This window comes from Seriola dumerili, unplaced genomic scaffold (genome assembly GCF_002260705.1).
Source record: "Seriola dumerili isolate Sdu_G_001 unplaced genomic scaffold, Sdu_1.0 BDQW01000035.1, whole genome shotgun sequence".
Lineage (NCBI taxonomy): Eukaryota > Metazoa > Chordata > Actinopteri > Carangiformes > Carangidae > Seriola > Seriola dumerili.
In genome coordinates, this window is record NW_019174290.1 from 390,212 (window position 1) to 406,748 (window position 16,537).

Sequence of the window (16,537 nt, forward strand, 5' to 3'; positions counted from 1 at the left end):
GGGTGGGGGGTGGGGGTGTGGGGTGGCGGGGTGCAGAGGGATGAGAAGGCCAGCAGGTGGAAAGATTTCCCTTGGGTCCATGGGGAGCGTGCGCAAGTCATGAAGAGCGTTTGTGTCATGAGTGACTTGTCAGAGATGAAGATAAAAGAGGGAGAGAAGGTTAAAGAGGGGGAGGGAGGGTGATGGAGAAAGATCAGGCCACATAAGATGATGAACATTAGATGCCACAACAAACGCCTTTAAAGCTTCTCACTGCCATTATTTCTGCACGCAGCCAGTGTGGCTGTGGGATCTTTCCATTTAGGTAAATAACAAATTCTGAGAGGATTATTTCTCCACTTTTACCAAAGAGGTCTTAAACTGCACTTCAGTGAATAAACAGTGGGACAACAGGCTGTTTAATGGAACTGACACAGGTCTAATTCAGTCACTGAACGACAGTGGCTAATTCATCATTTTGGTATCAGTTCAAATCTCCTGCTGCCAAACAAAACTCCAACAGGAGGCAAACAGCAAGAACAACAGGTTTTGCCAAAGTTTGCGTAGCCTGCGCTCAGTGTCTTTCCACTTACCTCGAGTTTCTCAATGCGGTCCTTCAGGTCCATGATGGCCCTGGCCAGCTCCTCCACAGCCCTCGCCGTCTGCAGCTGCGCCGCGGCGGAAGAGCTGACATCATCCCCGGCCATGACGCGGCGGTTGCCGCTCCAGACCCCGATGCTCCGCTCCGGGACGCTCCTCTCGTCCTCCAGGCCACTCTCACACTCGCTCAGCTTCCCCGTCAGCTCCCGGATGGTCCTCTGGTCCATGAGGATCTGGTCGTTCTGCTGCAGGACCATCTGCCGGAGCTCCTCCGCGGTGGTCCGGAGATAAGTCCAGTCCTCATCACCGGTTCCGTACAGCGGCTCATCCGCCTGCTGCTGCTGCTGCTGCTGCTGCTGCTGCTGCTGCTGCTGCTGCTGCTGCTGCTCCCGCCGTTGCCTCAGATCTTTCGTCTTGCATTCTCCGACCGGTACAGGTGTGCAGATCAGCCGGCTGAAACTGAACTGTTTCGCGGACCCCCCTCCAGTCTCCTCCCCGAGGTTGAGTTCGTTCAGAGTGGGAACTTCCAGTCCGATGCCTCCGAGCCCGTTTCCTCCATCGTAGGACTCGGCGCCGTGGAGGGCACCCAGCGGCCCGGCGTGTGCCACCGACCCGTGCTCCAGGGGCTGGAGCAGCGTCTCCGATGTCAGGGTGCCGTTGTCGCTGAGAGGCGCGGCGCGTTTCCGGGGATAAACACTGGCGATGATGCAGATGACCGCGCCGAGGAAGGCCAGAGTGCCCGCTCCCACAAGCACCACCACGAACTTCATTATGACTGTGGGGAGCGACGCAGAAGATTAGGCTTCAGAGAAAAGGCTGACATGCACGCAGCTCTGTTTCCGATCCTGAAAGAGGCTACGGAGAGCAGCACCCGCACAGCAGCCTGCATCACACGAACATAACCGCGACCTTTAATTCGATTAACTAAAGTAGTCTGACATCTCCGATTAACAACAGAGCGGTTACCTGTAAAAGAATGGGGGCACTTACATAGAGGAGATGTTTCCCAGAGGCGCTGCTGTTTTCCCCTTACCGCCCTCTGCGCGTAATATCGGTGGCACCTCGCTGTCTGGACCAGAGATGCTCCCTCTCCGTCTCCGTGTTGCTAAGCTGCTCTTCTCCGTGCGTTACCATGGGGACCGCGGGAGAGGAGGAGCGAGGCTGTAGGCATGCGTCAGTCAGAGCAGAGGTGAGCCTCCAGCAGCAGCGTGAGCAACCGAGGCTGATGGATCAGAGTGTGTGTGTGTGTGTGTGTGTGTGTGTGTGTGTGTGTGTGTGTGTGTGTGTGTAAAAGACTAAAAAAGAACAGAGAAGGTCACTGAGAAGTAAAAGTAAGGAAGCAGTTTCTACGTGGTTTGACTTGATTCTTAAATTGTCTTTAAATTGTCTCCTCGTGGTTGTACATCTCTGCCAACAGGAAATATGGTCACAATCTCTGAATTTGAAGAAATTCCCTCGAGGCGTTACTGAGATGTCACGTCCACGGCCATGGGAGGGATGGACAGACGGCCAACCAGAAAACATGTCCCTGGCTCTGGCTGTGCCCAGCGTGGAGGGAAAATAAAGTTGTTTTGACACTTTCACTTTCAGTTTTTTCAGTCTTGATTAAATCTATCACAAAACATCCACTCACAGGTAAATAAATAGACTTAAAATGAAAATAAAAAACTCAAATTAAGAAGAAACGGGCCACCAACTCCCACAGTGCACACCCTCACTCATTTCACTCATACACCTTTACATGCGCAATACACACACACACACACATCTGCAACAACACAATTAGCCTACTTGGTACTGAAAGTGCTCTGAAAGTGTCAATCATACAATATGTGAAGTCTGCATGTGTTCACAGAGGTGACAATAACACGTTTGATGTTTTAAAAAAAAAAAAAAAAAAAAAGTTCACTGCCAATTTACAGAGAGGAAAGAAAACAAGAGCCTGTAGAACCGAGGCAGAAGAAGAGAACAGAAAGATCCAGGGTCTTAAACACTAAGGTTTGTGGACTGAGTAGGAGGAGATGAAGAATGTGTTTTTCCCCCAAGAGGCAGTGCTAACTAAAATTTCCAGCACTGCTGCCAACAGATATGATCTGACCCTGACACAGCAAACAAACATTCGCTCTCAAAAGTTTTTCTTTCCATGCTGGATAGACCATTTTTAGAGGGTTTGCTCTTGACATTAGTCCAGATTAAATAAAATTCTCTGGTTTGCTGTACCTATGGGAAATGATCTACTGCCAGTCAGGGAAGTGAATCTGCCAATTAGCACAACATGAAAGGAAAAACTGAACCTCGGACACACGACCTTAGATACAAGTCTGTGATTCTTCATTTGTTCCAGCAGTTGCTTTGTGATGAAATGCCAAAATTAACTTTGTTTGTTCGTGAACACACTTTCCTTTGACCCGCCCATACTTCACTTTGTACATTTTCCAAAATACCTGGCAACAACAACTGAGCGACAACAATAAACCAGAAGCCGTTCGGGCTGAACAAAACAAAACAAAACAAAACAAAACAAAAGAAGTTAAGAGTCTACTGCCGAGCTAGCAGCTCTCTGATGCTGTATTTAGGCACAGCGATGCTCTGAGCTAAATGCTAATGTTAGCATGCAGCAGTGTATTCAGAGAGTATACAGATTTTCACATTTGGTTATTTTGCAGCCTAATGCTTAAACTAGAATTACCGCCTTTCACTTGTCTGCCCGACGCCACTCAGACAAAGTGCGGAGTCATATAAACCAACATTTCCTCCCCTCATCAAGCTAAAGTCACCGACAAAGCAAAAATAGAATTTTATAAATTGTTTCGCAAATTTATTAAAAAGGAAAAACTGAAATATCACAGTATTCAGACACTTGGAATTTGGTTCAGGTTCCTTCCATTTCTTTTGATCTTCTTTGAGATGTTTCAACACCGTGATTGGAGTCCATCTGTGGTCATATGATTTAGAAAAAAGGCACACGCCTCTCTATATCAGGTCTCACAGCTGACGATGCATAGCAGAGCAAAAACCATGAGACGGAAGGAGCGGCCCGTAGAGCTCGGGAACAGGATTGTGTCGAGGCTCATATCAGAGGAAGGCTACAAATCAAATTTCTGCAGCATTAAAGGTTCGCAGGAGCACAGTGACCTCCACGGTTCTTCAATGGAAGAAGTTTGGAACAACCAGGACTCTACCTACAGCTGCAACTGCAAAAAATATCCAAATTAACAAATTCAAGTGGAAATGGTTTGCTGGACTTCATATACTCGTGAACTGAAAGAGAGTGACTTGTATGTATGTGTGTGTGTGTGTGTGTGTGTGTGTGTGTTTGCATGTGTGATGCTTTCTAGTCTGTACTGTTTGTGATCAATGAAAGAACCTTGGGATTGATGCGCTGCTGTTTTTAGATTCTTTCTTCTCCACTCTGGTCCCCTCGTCTCGATTTGTCTTGAACGGGCTCCTGTAAAGACAGAAGAAAGACAAACAATCACTTTGATGATCACTCCACATGTGGATGATCCAGTCATTCATTGACTTTACACTTCAAATGCAGTTTGAAGTCAAAGGAAATATTGATTTTTATTAAATTGATTTTTCACCAACTGTTATGATCATATCTGCACATTACAAGCATTGGTGGAAAAAATACAGTCAAGACTGGAAGTATTTGGACTGTTAGACATTTTTTGATCCTGATCAGTCTAAAATAAAATAATAAATTTAAGTGCCAAATCTCAGCTTTGATTTGAGCAGGTTTACAGCAATATAGAAAGAACTATGTGGGAGATGTAGGCCTTTAAACGCACAGCGCCAAAATTTCAGTGGGTAAAATGCGATTGGACTCTTGCCTACTTAATGTTTACGAATAGATCGAAAGAACGACTCTGAGTATTTACACTTCAAGTCCCTCCTCTGCATGAGTTCCAGAGTTGCTCCCAGTCCTGGTGGATAACTGATGTTGAGGCAGTGGCATGTTGCAAACATCAGTACAAGGACATCACCAAAATTGGGAACACTGCCATTCACGATGGTCTGGTCCACTGGAATCATAAAGAGTCCCAACTGTCGGGGGAGGACTGCCTACGGTAAACACATTTACAGTGAAAAAAACAAAACAAACAGTAACATCACGACTGTCAAAAACCACAACGAGGAACTACTGGAAAAAAATATTCCACCATTATTTGGCACGACAAGAAAACTCATATTCAAGTTTTACCTCAACTTAATTTTCCACTCAATTTGTTAAAAATACACTTAATGAACTTTTCAAAATTGCACTTTATTTCTTGCAGATTCTTCAGTTATTTATTTTTTCCGACAGTCACATGGTAAGTTTTGCAATCTGTCTGCACAAAGATGCATGGTGTGCTTGGAAGTTGATCGACTTCAAATGCCAAACCGTAAGGAACATATAACCTTCAATAACAACATAAGACACCTGGGAAGATCAGCATCTAGATGATTCACTTTGAGGATTTCCATGCACTCTGTGTATACTGTATGTATACTTCCATGTGTACTAGGAACTTCCATATTCTGTTCTTCCTATGGGACATGAGGTATGAACCGACTTGTCCACATTTGACACATAGTCTCTGTCAACATCCACACCCTGAGCCATTCAATCAGGTAACAGACTTCCTGGAACAGTGCAATTGCGTTTGTGTGCTGGGTTTATTTTCTAATTCTAATGTCTAATACAGGACGTCAGCTCATAAATATCAAATTCGGGTTTCAGAGGGGAAAACAAGTTGTTGTTGACATGGCTACAAACATTTCAAGCAATGACAGTCGACAAAGCCTTTTGTTTTCATACAGCACGCATTTAATCGTTTTTTGACAGTTTGCCAAATTGAGTGCAGTGCACACATTCTGCCCTTCACTTTATTTTTTACTTTCTTTAATTATGTTTTACCTTCTTTTTGCACAGATCCTGCCATACCTCCCCTGGTTAATTAAAGTTTGCTACGCAGGTAAAATGGCACCTTATACTGTGGCAGACAGGAAGTGGAAGAGCCCAACTGGTTGGCCAAGAGGGGAGTCTGCCTTTCGGGATCCATTTAAATTCAATTATTTGGGATGGTACATTTTGTCTTTTTGGGTAGGTTTGACAGTTAGTTAGTTTGTTAATAGTTTATTTATTTAAATGTCTGTTAATATTAAGGTTAATTTGTGATGTATAGTTAATTGTTTGTTCCTGCCCCCCTTTGTGTCTGTGTGGACTAGCCTTTGTGTATATAAACCTCCCTCTGGATTATTTGTTAGGTCCTTTATGTTCAGTTTGCTGTTTGTCCAGTTTTTTAATTATTATATAATTACATTTAGTAAATAAATGAATATTTTTACTTGCAATAAATTACAAAATAATACTAATAAAATGAAGTCAAACTTATTGGAAGCTTTTATTTACATATCATTTGTTTATGTTTGTGTAACATTTTTTTTATTGTTAATTAATTATGATGATTTTATGAACTATTCACAAAGTCAGTTCAACATTTCATCATGTGGTTAGTTGACTTAGGTATGTAAACTTGCCACCATGGAGGCAGTGGTCACAAAACTTTAGGAAATTAGAAAGTTATGCATCATAGTTGAACTCTACTTAAACAAATAGCACTAAAATGTGAGTGTAAACATAAATAAACCGTTTGAATCACTACAATTAAAGAATCAACAAAAGGTGTGTTTTCCATTCACATGTCAAAAATTAGTGAACACATCGCACATCTCCAACATTATCAAGGGCTGAAACACGACTCCAGTCAGGCCCCCCTGCAGTGAACATTAGCCCCGATTTTGGATTAATCTCAAGAGGTGGCTGATGTTGCACGCATATATACTGACAGTGATACACACACACACACACACACACACACACAGAGATGTGGGTCACTAGTAAAAAACCACTATGACTATTTTAGTTCCATCTGGCTCGTAAGCCCAGTGGTTTCATGCCAGGGAGGGAATAGAGAAGACACACAAACAGAGGGAGCACAGGGAAGAGTGAAGAGACCTTTGTACCACCTCTCACTTTCAGTCCCTCTCCATTGTACATCCATTATAAACAGTAGCCAAGTAAAATGAAACACTGCCTATGGAAACGGATAAAGCTGTTTGAACTATACGTATGTATTCATCACAACAGCAAAACACTCAGAGATGAATACCCAGGCGTGATGACCTTAATATCACCCCAGCCCTCACAATTCCTCTGTGAACACACAGAGCTCAGCTCTGCGATGCTGTTGTTAAAGCGGCTCAACAGCACCTCACTGTGGGACATCTGGAAACTACAGCAAGAGTATTACAGTTAATAGATGGAGAAATATAAGAGGAGGGCCTGTTGTTATACAGTTTTCAGTTTAGTTCTTCCTTTTTGGACTACATCTACTTTTTAAATATATTTTTACATGTAGGGAGCAGCTTACCAAGAAAAAAAACATGTCAAATTTAGACACCTTTTATGAGAATCATGCATGACACATGTATATCGGTTGTGTGAGCCTGTTTTTGGCAGAAATGAAAAGCAGGGATTGTTGTACCATGCATTCAAATTTTTCACACTTTCAGAAGATAAGGTTGCTTCCTGCAGTTTTGAAGCTGTATAACACTTGTCCCCTCCATTTTTCCAAATCCAAACAGAAACAGTTTAACTCATAGATTTTCAGTATCCTGTCTCTATATATATATATATATATATATAAATATAAGTGGTGTACCCCACCCCTGAGCCCTACATTCAAGTCTACTTAGAGACTTTAAAGGAGCTATTTGTAAGTTTTCTCTGTCACCAAATGTTGTTTCTTGCCAGGAACAGGTGGCGGTGATTGTCACTTGACTAGAGCTTCGGCCATTGTTGTGTTTACAAGACAAGAGGTTATAATACGTCCTCTGAGCAGCACTACATCTTCAGGGCAGATTGGAGGCTACAGTGAGTCACTATTGGAAAGTCTTGAGACGGGCTAGCTGGTTAGCGTGCTAACTTCAGTAGAAGAAAAGATGTGATCAAGCCAAGAGTTTACACTGTTGTAGCTTTCCAACGCTGGATGCAGCTCTCCTACACTGGTAAGTAAACAGCTGTTAATGCTAACGTTAAGCTCCTTTAAATAACACGAGACACCAGCTGAAAAAGCAAAAGAAAGCAAACTGCTTTTTAAAGAGCTTTTAATTAAAAGCCTTGTACAAGAAACACACAGAAAGCAACAACAGTAACAGTTAACATGACACTGAATACATAATCTGTACAATAAGGGTTTGCAAAACATGCTTCAGAAGATCAGATACATTACAATGTCATCATTAACCTCCAGCTCCTTGTCATTACCATCAATACAATGTACATAATTCATATTAGCATAAAACCAGACAAAACTGCAGTATTGATACATTAAAATCTGTTTGCCTTCTGATCAAACCCATATTGAACTATTAAAAATGGCATTCAAATAAACAGCATCACATTAACATTATAATGCATATTTTAAAAAAACTATTAAAGTACAGTACAAAGGAAAAAAAAAAAAAGCTTAAAAAGCACAATTTTCAATTCATTAAGTATCTTTATCCATACATTTAAACAAGGATCCTTCCTTTTTTCCAATTAGTGCCAAATAAATCTAGCACTTCAAATAACATCACATATAAATGTAAAACAATTCAAAAGGGGAAAAAAAGCTTTTAAAAAAAATCAAATAATAAAATCAAGAGCCCTATTTGGTTGAAAGATAGGCCACTAAGTTGAGTTGTGCTACCCCATATGAGAAAGTAAAAGAAGGAAAACATTGCTATCAACAGTTGGAAACGTCACCTAGCAGCCTAATACCTTACACATCTACCAACTGCTAGAGTCACTTCTATCCACCACTTAAAGATATTAAAGATATAGTAGATGAAAAAATCTATTCCAAATCACGATATATCCATTTGGAGAAGAAAATAATCCTTTATTTCGTCATTTTTTCTGGAAAATATAGAGGACTCGGTCCATTCACACTTTGTCAAATCAGGATTTAAGTTAAGTACTGTCCTTTTAACCTAATTTAAATTTGAGCTATAATCCATTTCATGATAGTGTTTGACACTTTTTCTTCTCTATAATGGATGTGTCATTTTGGAATAAATCTTTCCACATGTAACCTATGAGAGTATTGAAAGAGTACTGACAACAACTAGAACCATCCAGTACATGACAGGAGAGGAGGCGACATCTTCCTCGTCAGTGTGTAACAGAGACATGGAGAAAGACGACAACAGGAACTGTTATTACAGCTTGTGATAAAGTAACCATGCTAAAGTCATGGTTTAAGTTAGTTGTTTTGTTTTTTTTTTAAGTTATTATTATTATCATGCTCTGTGTAACAGGAGCCGAGTAAGACGAGGTAAACGTCGCCTGGAGTGTATCTGGGGTTGGATGGAGCAGATATAAGGCAACACATGCGGAAGATTTTTTTTGAATATTGCAACACACAGTTACACCAGAGTAAGAGCCAAGGTCTGGGAAGGTCTGGAAAAGGTGGGCAGCACCAGAGGAGAGTTTGTAGCCTGTGTATAAAGGGCTACGTTTCTTTCGAAGTACTTCAGATCTCTCGATGGTCAAAATTTCTGATTGCTTTCATGATTTCAGGCTTTTAGCTTGAAGCAGCCTGCAATGAATGAGCTGAGCAGAGGGTCGTGGTCAAGAACACATGGGCGATGGATTAAACCTTCGGAGATTAAGCTTTTATCCTAACCACCAGGCTGCCTGACACGCTTTGACTGTTACATGATGCCACTGAAAGAGAGCACACCTGATGTATTTGGAGTGAACACCTGTGCCAACTTTGCTTCTTCTCGGGTCAGAAAACTTCAGGCCCCTAGTCGAAAGTAGATCCTTGCCTTGGTAAAAAAGTAAGCGCAGCAAGGCAGGAAACAAAATAATTATAACTAGGAAAGTATAAATGACGTGTCTGATCAATTGTAACCTGGTTAAGTGGCTGGAAAAATAAATGAAAGATAAATTTATCAGCCACAGACAAAAAGACAATTTGTCTTGAGGCGATTTCCTAATAGAGAAACCAGCAGGAAGAGAGGATGTTGGATGATGCATGTTAGTGCATCCTTAGGTTTCATTACTCATCATTCCACTACATGTGCTCAAGACTTCAGCAGAAAAGATGCTACAAAAACAGGAGCCCATAACAAGGTTGTCTGGTTCAGGGACGGTCTTGCTACTCTCATCCTTCATGCAACACGAGTTTGTACAAAAATATCAACTAAAACAGGAGCAGCGGGGGAACCTCGGCAAACATCAACCACCAACTGTGCAACATAAGCATGACCAAACCTTGGATACTTTTGATGTGGAAAGTACTCGAGTGTAACTAGAGAAAAGAGCAGACATTCTTGAATATAAGTGGTGTTAGGTCCTTTGTTAATTTGTTTGGAAAATGTTACCGTTCACGGAAGCTTTTAGATGGATGACGACAGATTTTTATCAAAATGTTTCCCTAAATTTGAACTTAGTTTCACCAATACAAAATTCTCAAATGCATTTGTGTGTTTATGATATATCAAAAAATCAACGGGCACAGTAACCCATTTCCAGCACCTCGCCTGACAGTTATTGAATTAGCTGACAGAAAAAAAAGGACAACAACCTTTGTCCTCAAATTACTGGCAAAGTCTCGGCCTGGTTCAGCTTCTCCAGCCCTGTAAGTCGCAGGACACTGTGAACCATGCTACATGAACCATTTCTATTGAAACTAGCACTTGAGAACATACAAATAAAGCACTGTTAGCACAACATCCAAAGGAACAAAGCAAGGTGGAAAACTATTTGCTCTACCTGCCAGTTTGGAAGGTAAACAGACAAACTTGCCAGTCTCTACTGGTTTTTCCAAGCAAAAACCACCTGGATACATGTTCCACAGACCTCAAACACCTACCAAGTAGATCACCGGTTCAACAAACTACTACTTTAGCTGCATTTGGTTGGTGGCTTCAGCCTGAACTGTGTTCAGCTCATGGACCTTCTAGACCTTGACAAGTTGAGAAGTTATATAAATCTGGCATTAAGAGAAAATTTCACAACTGCAGGCCAGTTTAGAGTCTTGGTGGACGTCACAGAGTCGAAGAAGGTGGTGGGGTTGTGAGAAAACAAGGCAAGCAGGGAAAGATGGCAAGGACAGCAATAACTTAAAAACTATTGTTTTTGTATATTATTTTGCAGCTTTTAAGGTTGTGCGTGCATATAAATACTTACTCATACTGTATGTATATGCATGTGCGTTCAAGAGAGCAAGAGGAAAAGGCCTTGAAAAATTGATGAACTACATAGAATAGGTCATTTTTCGATGCAGTCAAGTGCATTGCATTTACCTCGCTGTATTGATGCAATATATGAGAGTCCAACTGTGTTAAGTGCAAAAACACACCACCTCATTTATCATTAACAAGCTGGACTTCCAATGAGACTAAGGGGGCAAGAAAATTGGCATTACACCTGAAGGCTGTCCAAAGCAGCCGTCGCAGCAGAGCATGTATCTAAAACAGCGTGTGTTTCTTTCACATGCACCAAGTGTGCTTGAAAAATACCCACCCTACACACCAGATGGACAAGGGTTTCTATCTGTGTCACACCAAACAAGCTAAACTCTACATGTCTGGAGTGAAAGAAAACAAACACAGTTTCAATCCAAGTCTGCTTCAAAGAGTCAGTGCTGTGCAAGAGGACAAAATATGGCAATTTAAGTGACAACAAGGGCATATTAGAATTTATACATTTTCTTTTTTAAAAAAAATATGCTCTTTTTGTTTTTACTATTCAATGGCTGGGTGGTGTAAAGTTACATTACATTTCATTAACCTTACACAAATGTGGACAAACCTTTAAGGAAAAGGTGGGAGGGGGTTGAAGTGGCAACACTGGCATGATATTTTTCTATCATTAATGGCAATCGACTTCATAATATCTGATCTCCTATGGCTTGGCTGGGGAGGGGTCGTCGGAGGTGGAGGCGGGGGGAGGGGAAGAGGCATTTTCGGGGCTGGAGGAGGGCGAGGCAGGGCAGGAGGCAGGGGAGGGGAACTCTTTTATGGTGACGGTGCCGAGGTTGGTGGTGACATCAGTGACCACCACATCCTTGCAACTTGGCGCCATTTCAGGGTGCCAGTCAGGGTCTCCTTCAGCAGGCACCCTTTGGGGTTCGGTGGGGGCAGAGCTCTGGTCCCCGGGGGCAACAGAGGGGAGAGTGGTGGGCGGCTGGCGTTTAGCCCTGCGTTGGCGAAGATTTTTCCTGCCTCCCTCTGAGGGCACTGAACGGTCCACGGCACCCTCCTCCTCCTCGTCTTCCAAGGAAGAAGACGGTGAGGAAGGGAGGAAGGGAGATGCTGAAACCACCGGGTTTGCATCTGAGGACGGGGCAGGAGTAGCATTCTTGGCGCTCTGGCCCTTCTGGGTCTCTGCGTGAGGTTTACTGGGCTTGGGACCCTCGCTGGAAGGTGAGGCTCCAGTGGCAGGCTTGGACTGTGCAGCCGAGGCGGTGGGAGATTTTCCTTCAGAGCCGCTGGAGGAGGCAGGAGAGGGAGGTGACTGGTACTGAGAGGGGGTGGTGTTGCTGTCCCTGGCCCCTGTGCTGGAGCATGACCCTGTGTGCGGGTGGAAAGGCACAGGGCCTCCACACTGTAACCCAAACGGCTTCCCGTACATCGGGAACCCCAGCATCTTCAGAGGAGGCTGAAAAGGTCTATAAGGGGCCTCTCCCTTTTTCCCAATGATGCGATTGCGAGAAGGGATGTTTTGGCGTCCTGTTGTAATATTCCTACTGCCTGCAGCTGTGCCACCTCTACCTGGCTTATCAATGACCTTTAGGTTGAGGATGATCCGACCTCTCTTGACCTCTCGGGGTTTGACTCTACGGTTGAGGATACGGACGGTCTCGGAGAAGGGGGAGACATGCATGCGGGAAGGGAAACCACCAGGGTTGGAGAAAGTAGGTGCCATGGGGTCTGAACGGGGCAGTGGACGCCTGGACATCCGGTGGCAACGGTGAATGTCCTTCTTCAGCTTGTGTGTGGCTGCGAGGGAGTTGAGTTTAGGAGAGGGGGCCACAGTTGAGGAAGAGGAGGACGAAGATGGTAAATGATGAGGTGAGGCAGAAGAGGAGGGCGCTGCTCGGCTGGAAGTGGACAAAGAGGAGCGCGATGTAGTCTGACGGGTGCTGGTGGCTTGGCGGCTGGGCTCTCTTTTCTGAGAACGTGCCTGAAACAAACAATACATTTAAGAAAACATTGTGAGGGAGTGAGCTTTACTTTTATTGAGCAAGGAACTGCTAGTTTGAGCAATTTGACAGCATAATACCCACTTTGTTTCCAATATTAGCCCAGGAAACATTTTGTGATTTGTAGGACAAAGGACATAGTTTCTCAGTTAAAATTGGCCTAAAGTCACTGTTTTTGAGATGTCCAGGTCCAGATGCCTCAAAATGCTGTTGGGACAATAGTGTTATGTCACGGCTAAAATATAAATAATAAAATATATAAATAATAATAAAACACTTTCCAACCAAATTTAGCCAAAATTTAACAGTCTTCATTTTAATGCGGCCTTTAGTCTGAAATCCACAAAAATCAATGCTTACTGAGAGTAATAAGCAGTTCAGCAACACAGCTATTGCTTGACCATTTGTGATTAAAGTAACAACATCCAATGCACCATAACTTTCCACTGTTTGTAATTGTTGATGCTACTCTACACTCCCGTGCAGCTCAAACTACAGCTCTTATTGCAACTGATCACAAAAATATATGACATGTCATGACTGTGGCCAAACTCTTTTAAACTTCAGACTTGGCTTTAACCACTAACCGACTGTGTTGTTCCTACTCAACGCTGATTTGTAAAAATGAAAATGACAGTGTGAACAACAAAAGTAGCATGGGATAAACGCATCCCTGCAGCAATTTTCTTAGAGACAAGAGACACGAATGCGTGTTCCCAGCAGTGTTGACGGTGATGCATAGTACAAGCATTAAAATAAACTTCAAACAAGCAAGAAAAACTGCTGCAGGTGGGTTGACCTTATTCTTACTTTAACAGTAGAAACCACAAACAGAACTTTCCACACAAGGTGCTGCTACCTGAACAAAAGCACCTATTTGAGGGCAATTAGGTTAAATTGTTTCACATCTTAAATTACATTGTAATTTTGTAATTAAAAAAGTAAGAATCTGAAGCTCATATCCATGCAGTTATACAGACATCAAAACCTACCTTGATGACAAAGTTTTTGGGTTTTGGTCCTCGCTTCTTCGGCCCATGCAATTCCCTTTCCCGTTCCCTAAAAAATGGAAATGGCAGTTTACAAACTCACGATAAAATAGACAAATACAAGCTAAAAAAAGAATGAGACGACAGGAGCAAATATGAAACAAATCAAAAGAGAAGACTGATGAAAGTCGTGGTTGTGTGAAAGTAGAGCAGTCAGGCACAGAGCATTCGTTTCTGGGTCTTCACGTCAATTTTAGTTTCCACTTGGTGTGTCATTCTTTTCTCTTTTATGGTGTCCATTTTAGCTTCCTGTCCATTTTAGTTTACTGTAAACATCTAGTCTCAGCAGAGCAGCACAAGTGGCTTGGCAGCAGATATAAAGGACTTAAGCTCAGATGGACGTTTTACAATCAGAGAGAAGATGAGGAGGAATGTAAAGACACTAAGAGAGCAAGCACCATTACTTACAGTAAGATATATGAGTTAACTTAAGTAGGGAGATACAACAATGTCCAAACAGAAGACTAAGAACTGAAATTAACAAAATAGACAGGTCCGTACTATTTGAATTCGAAGCATAGCAGACAATGAGAAACTGTAAGTCCACACAACAATGTGCAAAATAAGAGTTATACTTTGCACATGATGTATGTACTCTCATCGTGTACCAGCTTTACTTACTTTTGCTCAAAGCCCAGTATCAGCCTGTCATCCAGAATATTCTCCTCTGGCTCCCAAGTGCTGTGTCTGAACAAGAATGGAGCAATGTGAAGAAAACACACAACGAAGGAAACATTTTACCACAAAAGAATTATTCTGCACCAAATGTGATAATTTTTTTTTAAAAGCATAACACAAACATCACTTTAAAAGATATTGTGGGTTGTGATAATTACATTAAATTCATCGACGAGAATAACACTTACTTCATTGCCCATCCTTTCCATTTTACCAGGTACTCAATTCTTCCCTGCAAGAAAATGGTGGATTAGCAAAAACAGCTCATATATGACAACAGGGAAAAATAAAGAATTTTAAAAAATCCCTTAAATCTGGAATTCATTTGCAGCATTGTCCTTTTCCCTGTTCAGTCTTGAGTCTTAAATTACTCTTACATATGGGAGTTGTTGTGTTTTCATTGTGTCTTTTACACATGACACAGGACAAAATCCTGCAATCCACAATGTCATTTTCAATTTATCCACGTTTTAGTCCTGGCGAGTCATTGTCAGGTTCCATATTAGTCTGGTAAACATCATATTTAAACTTAATCATATTTCAGAAAGAAAAAGCTCTTGTGGTAGTTGGTGATTTCTTCACATTTGATTGGGGATGCTTCACTGCTCTCTTCTGAATGAGAGCTCATCCTTGTTCTCAAAAGTTATAATCCCATACAATCTAAATAAAACCATAAACATTTTCACAAACTTTTTTTCCCCCACTTCAGACAGAGGTAAATTGAACTGCATGGTAAACATATCTGCATTTCGAAAAAGGATGAGTCACTCTTAAAAATTTGTATGAAGAGCTTATATTACACATAAATATGGTAGGCCTGTTTTGTGCAAGATCTGGGATTGCATGCATCTCATCAAGAAGTGGGACAGCTGTTAAATTCTAGCAGGCAATTCATTATTAACTGGAGGCCTGGTGGGCCTGCTGGTTAACTGTGCATACCAGTCACTTTAAGGTGGTATCCTACCATCATTTATAGGGTCTTTTCCAGTATACAAGCTATAGCAGACTGATAAAACACTGACATCAGTAGTCCTGCATCAGCTGGACTTTCTCTTAAACAGCACATAAGTGCAAGAACTAATGTTTTGGGGACCATCTTTCACAGCCTGCAGAAGAAAGCAACAGTTTCAATCAGTCTTCAACGTGGGTGCAGCATGCACCTCTTCCACAAGCTGTAAACTGAAGATTGTGACCGTATAGCTTTAGCTACCGTTAGCTGGCAGAGAAGTCAGGCCCCTCCATTTCATAGCACAACCCACATCCCATCCGCTGGGCTGCCTTGTTCTTTTGCAGCTAGCCCCTTCTTTGTGTCGCTGTTTTTATTGCCCTGCTAAAGCCTGAATACACCAGCCATGACTGGTAGCCCTGCTAGTTAGCTTAAAGCTAGTTGTGACTAGCAAAGTAAAGGCATCCACAAGGCCTCCATAGCATTGCATAGGCGCAGAAAGGCAGCCCCAAGCCTATGGAGTAGAGCAGTGCCGTACCGTGCTGACCGCGGCCAACATCTGCAGGCAGTCAAAAGACGCGGGACGGCGGCGATGTGGCTCACCTTACGAACGCGGCGTTTCAGTATGGCTTCTGCGGCGAAAATACGATCCCCCGCCGCCGAGAGCTCCATCTTTCATGCCCCAACTAAGCTACCTGTCTCTGTTTGCCTCTCTCCAGACGACAAGCTCTGCTGACTGCTCGGGCCGACCACAGCCAAACTGTGAGAGAGGCGGCAGACACACACACACTCTCTATCACTCACTCTCTCACTCATATACACACACACACATACACACACATACATACACACACACACATACGCGCGCGCGCGCGCGCTCACACACATACACACACCACTAAAGCAGCTAGCTTGCTGCCACGTGACTGGGGTCAGCCCCTCTGGTCGTCCTGGCAACGATGAAGACACTCACGAGGATGCAAAAAACCGCGTGCTGCTTTGAGCGCTCATCGCTTGGTGATGACAAGCGACGC

General features: G+C 42.8%; 2 protein-coding genes across 3 annotated transcripts in view; both read right to left on the reverse strand.

The window, feature by feature from the left end:
- The window catches only part of LOC111216564 (neuronal pentraxin receptor-like), a 9,703-nt gene extending 7,946 nt beyond the window's left edge, over positions 1–1,757 (reverse strand). The window contains exons 1-2 of one of the 2 annotated variants that reach the window (XM_022738100.1): positions 1,570–1,757; positions 573–1,354 (exon numbers count right to left, since the gene is read on the reverse strand). In XM_022738100.1, the coding sequence (XP_022593821.1) occupies positions 573–1,349 (777 nt within the window). In that variant the 5' untranslated portion in view covers positions 1,350–1,354; positions 1,570–1,757. The other variant, XM_022738101.1, reaches the window with a different exon arrangement.
- A 5,963-nt stretch (positions 1,758–7,720) lies between these two features.
- On the reverse strand, positions 7,721–16,303 carry cbx6 (chromobox 6). Its single transcript, XM_022738102.1, has 5 exons — positions 16,107–16,303; positions 14,746–14,789; positions 14,501–14,566; positions 13,823–13,889; positions 7,721–12,811 (listed from the first exon to the last, which is right to left on the reverse strand). Exons 1-5 carry the CDS (start codon positions 16,173–16,175, stop codon positions 11,531–11,533), a joined length of 1,527 nt encoding a protein of 508 aa, XP_022593823.1. The 5' UTR covers positions 16,176–16,303; the 3' UTR covers positions 7,721–11,530.
- Positions 16,304–16,537: the final 234 nt, after the last annotated feature.

Bases quoted from the DNA above. Each gene is read 5' to 3' on its own strand.
- cbx6 (XM_022738102.1), bottom strand. From the start codon at position 16,175: ATGGAGCTCTCGGCGGCGGGGGATCGTATTTTCGCCGCAGAAGCCATA. The intron at 14,790-16,106 runs GTGAGCCACATC...ATTTTCTTGCAG, and splicing joins TGAAACGCCGCGTTCGTAAG to GGAAGAATTGAGTACCTGGT. The intron at 14,567-14,745 runs GTAAGTGTTATT...ATTCTTGTTCAG, and splicing joins TGGAAAGGATGGGCAATGAA to ACACAGCACTTGGGAGCCAG.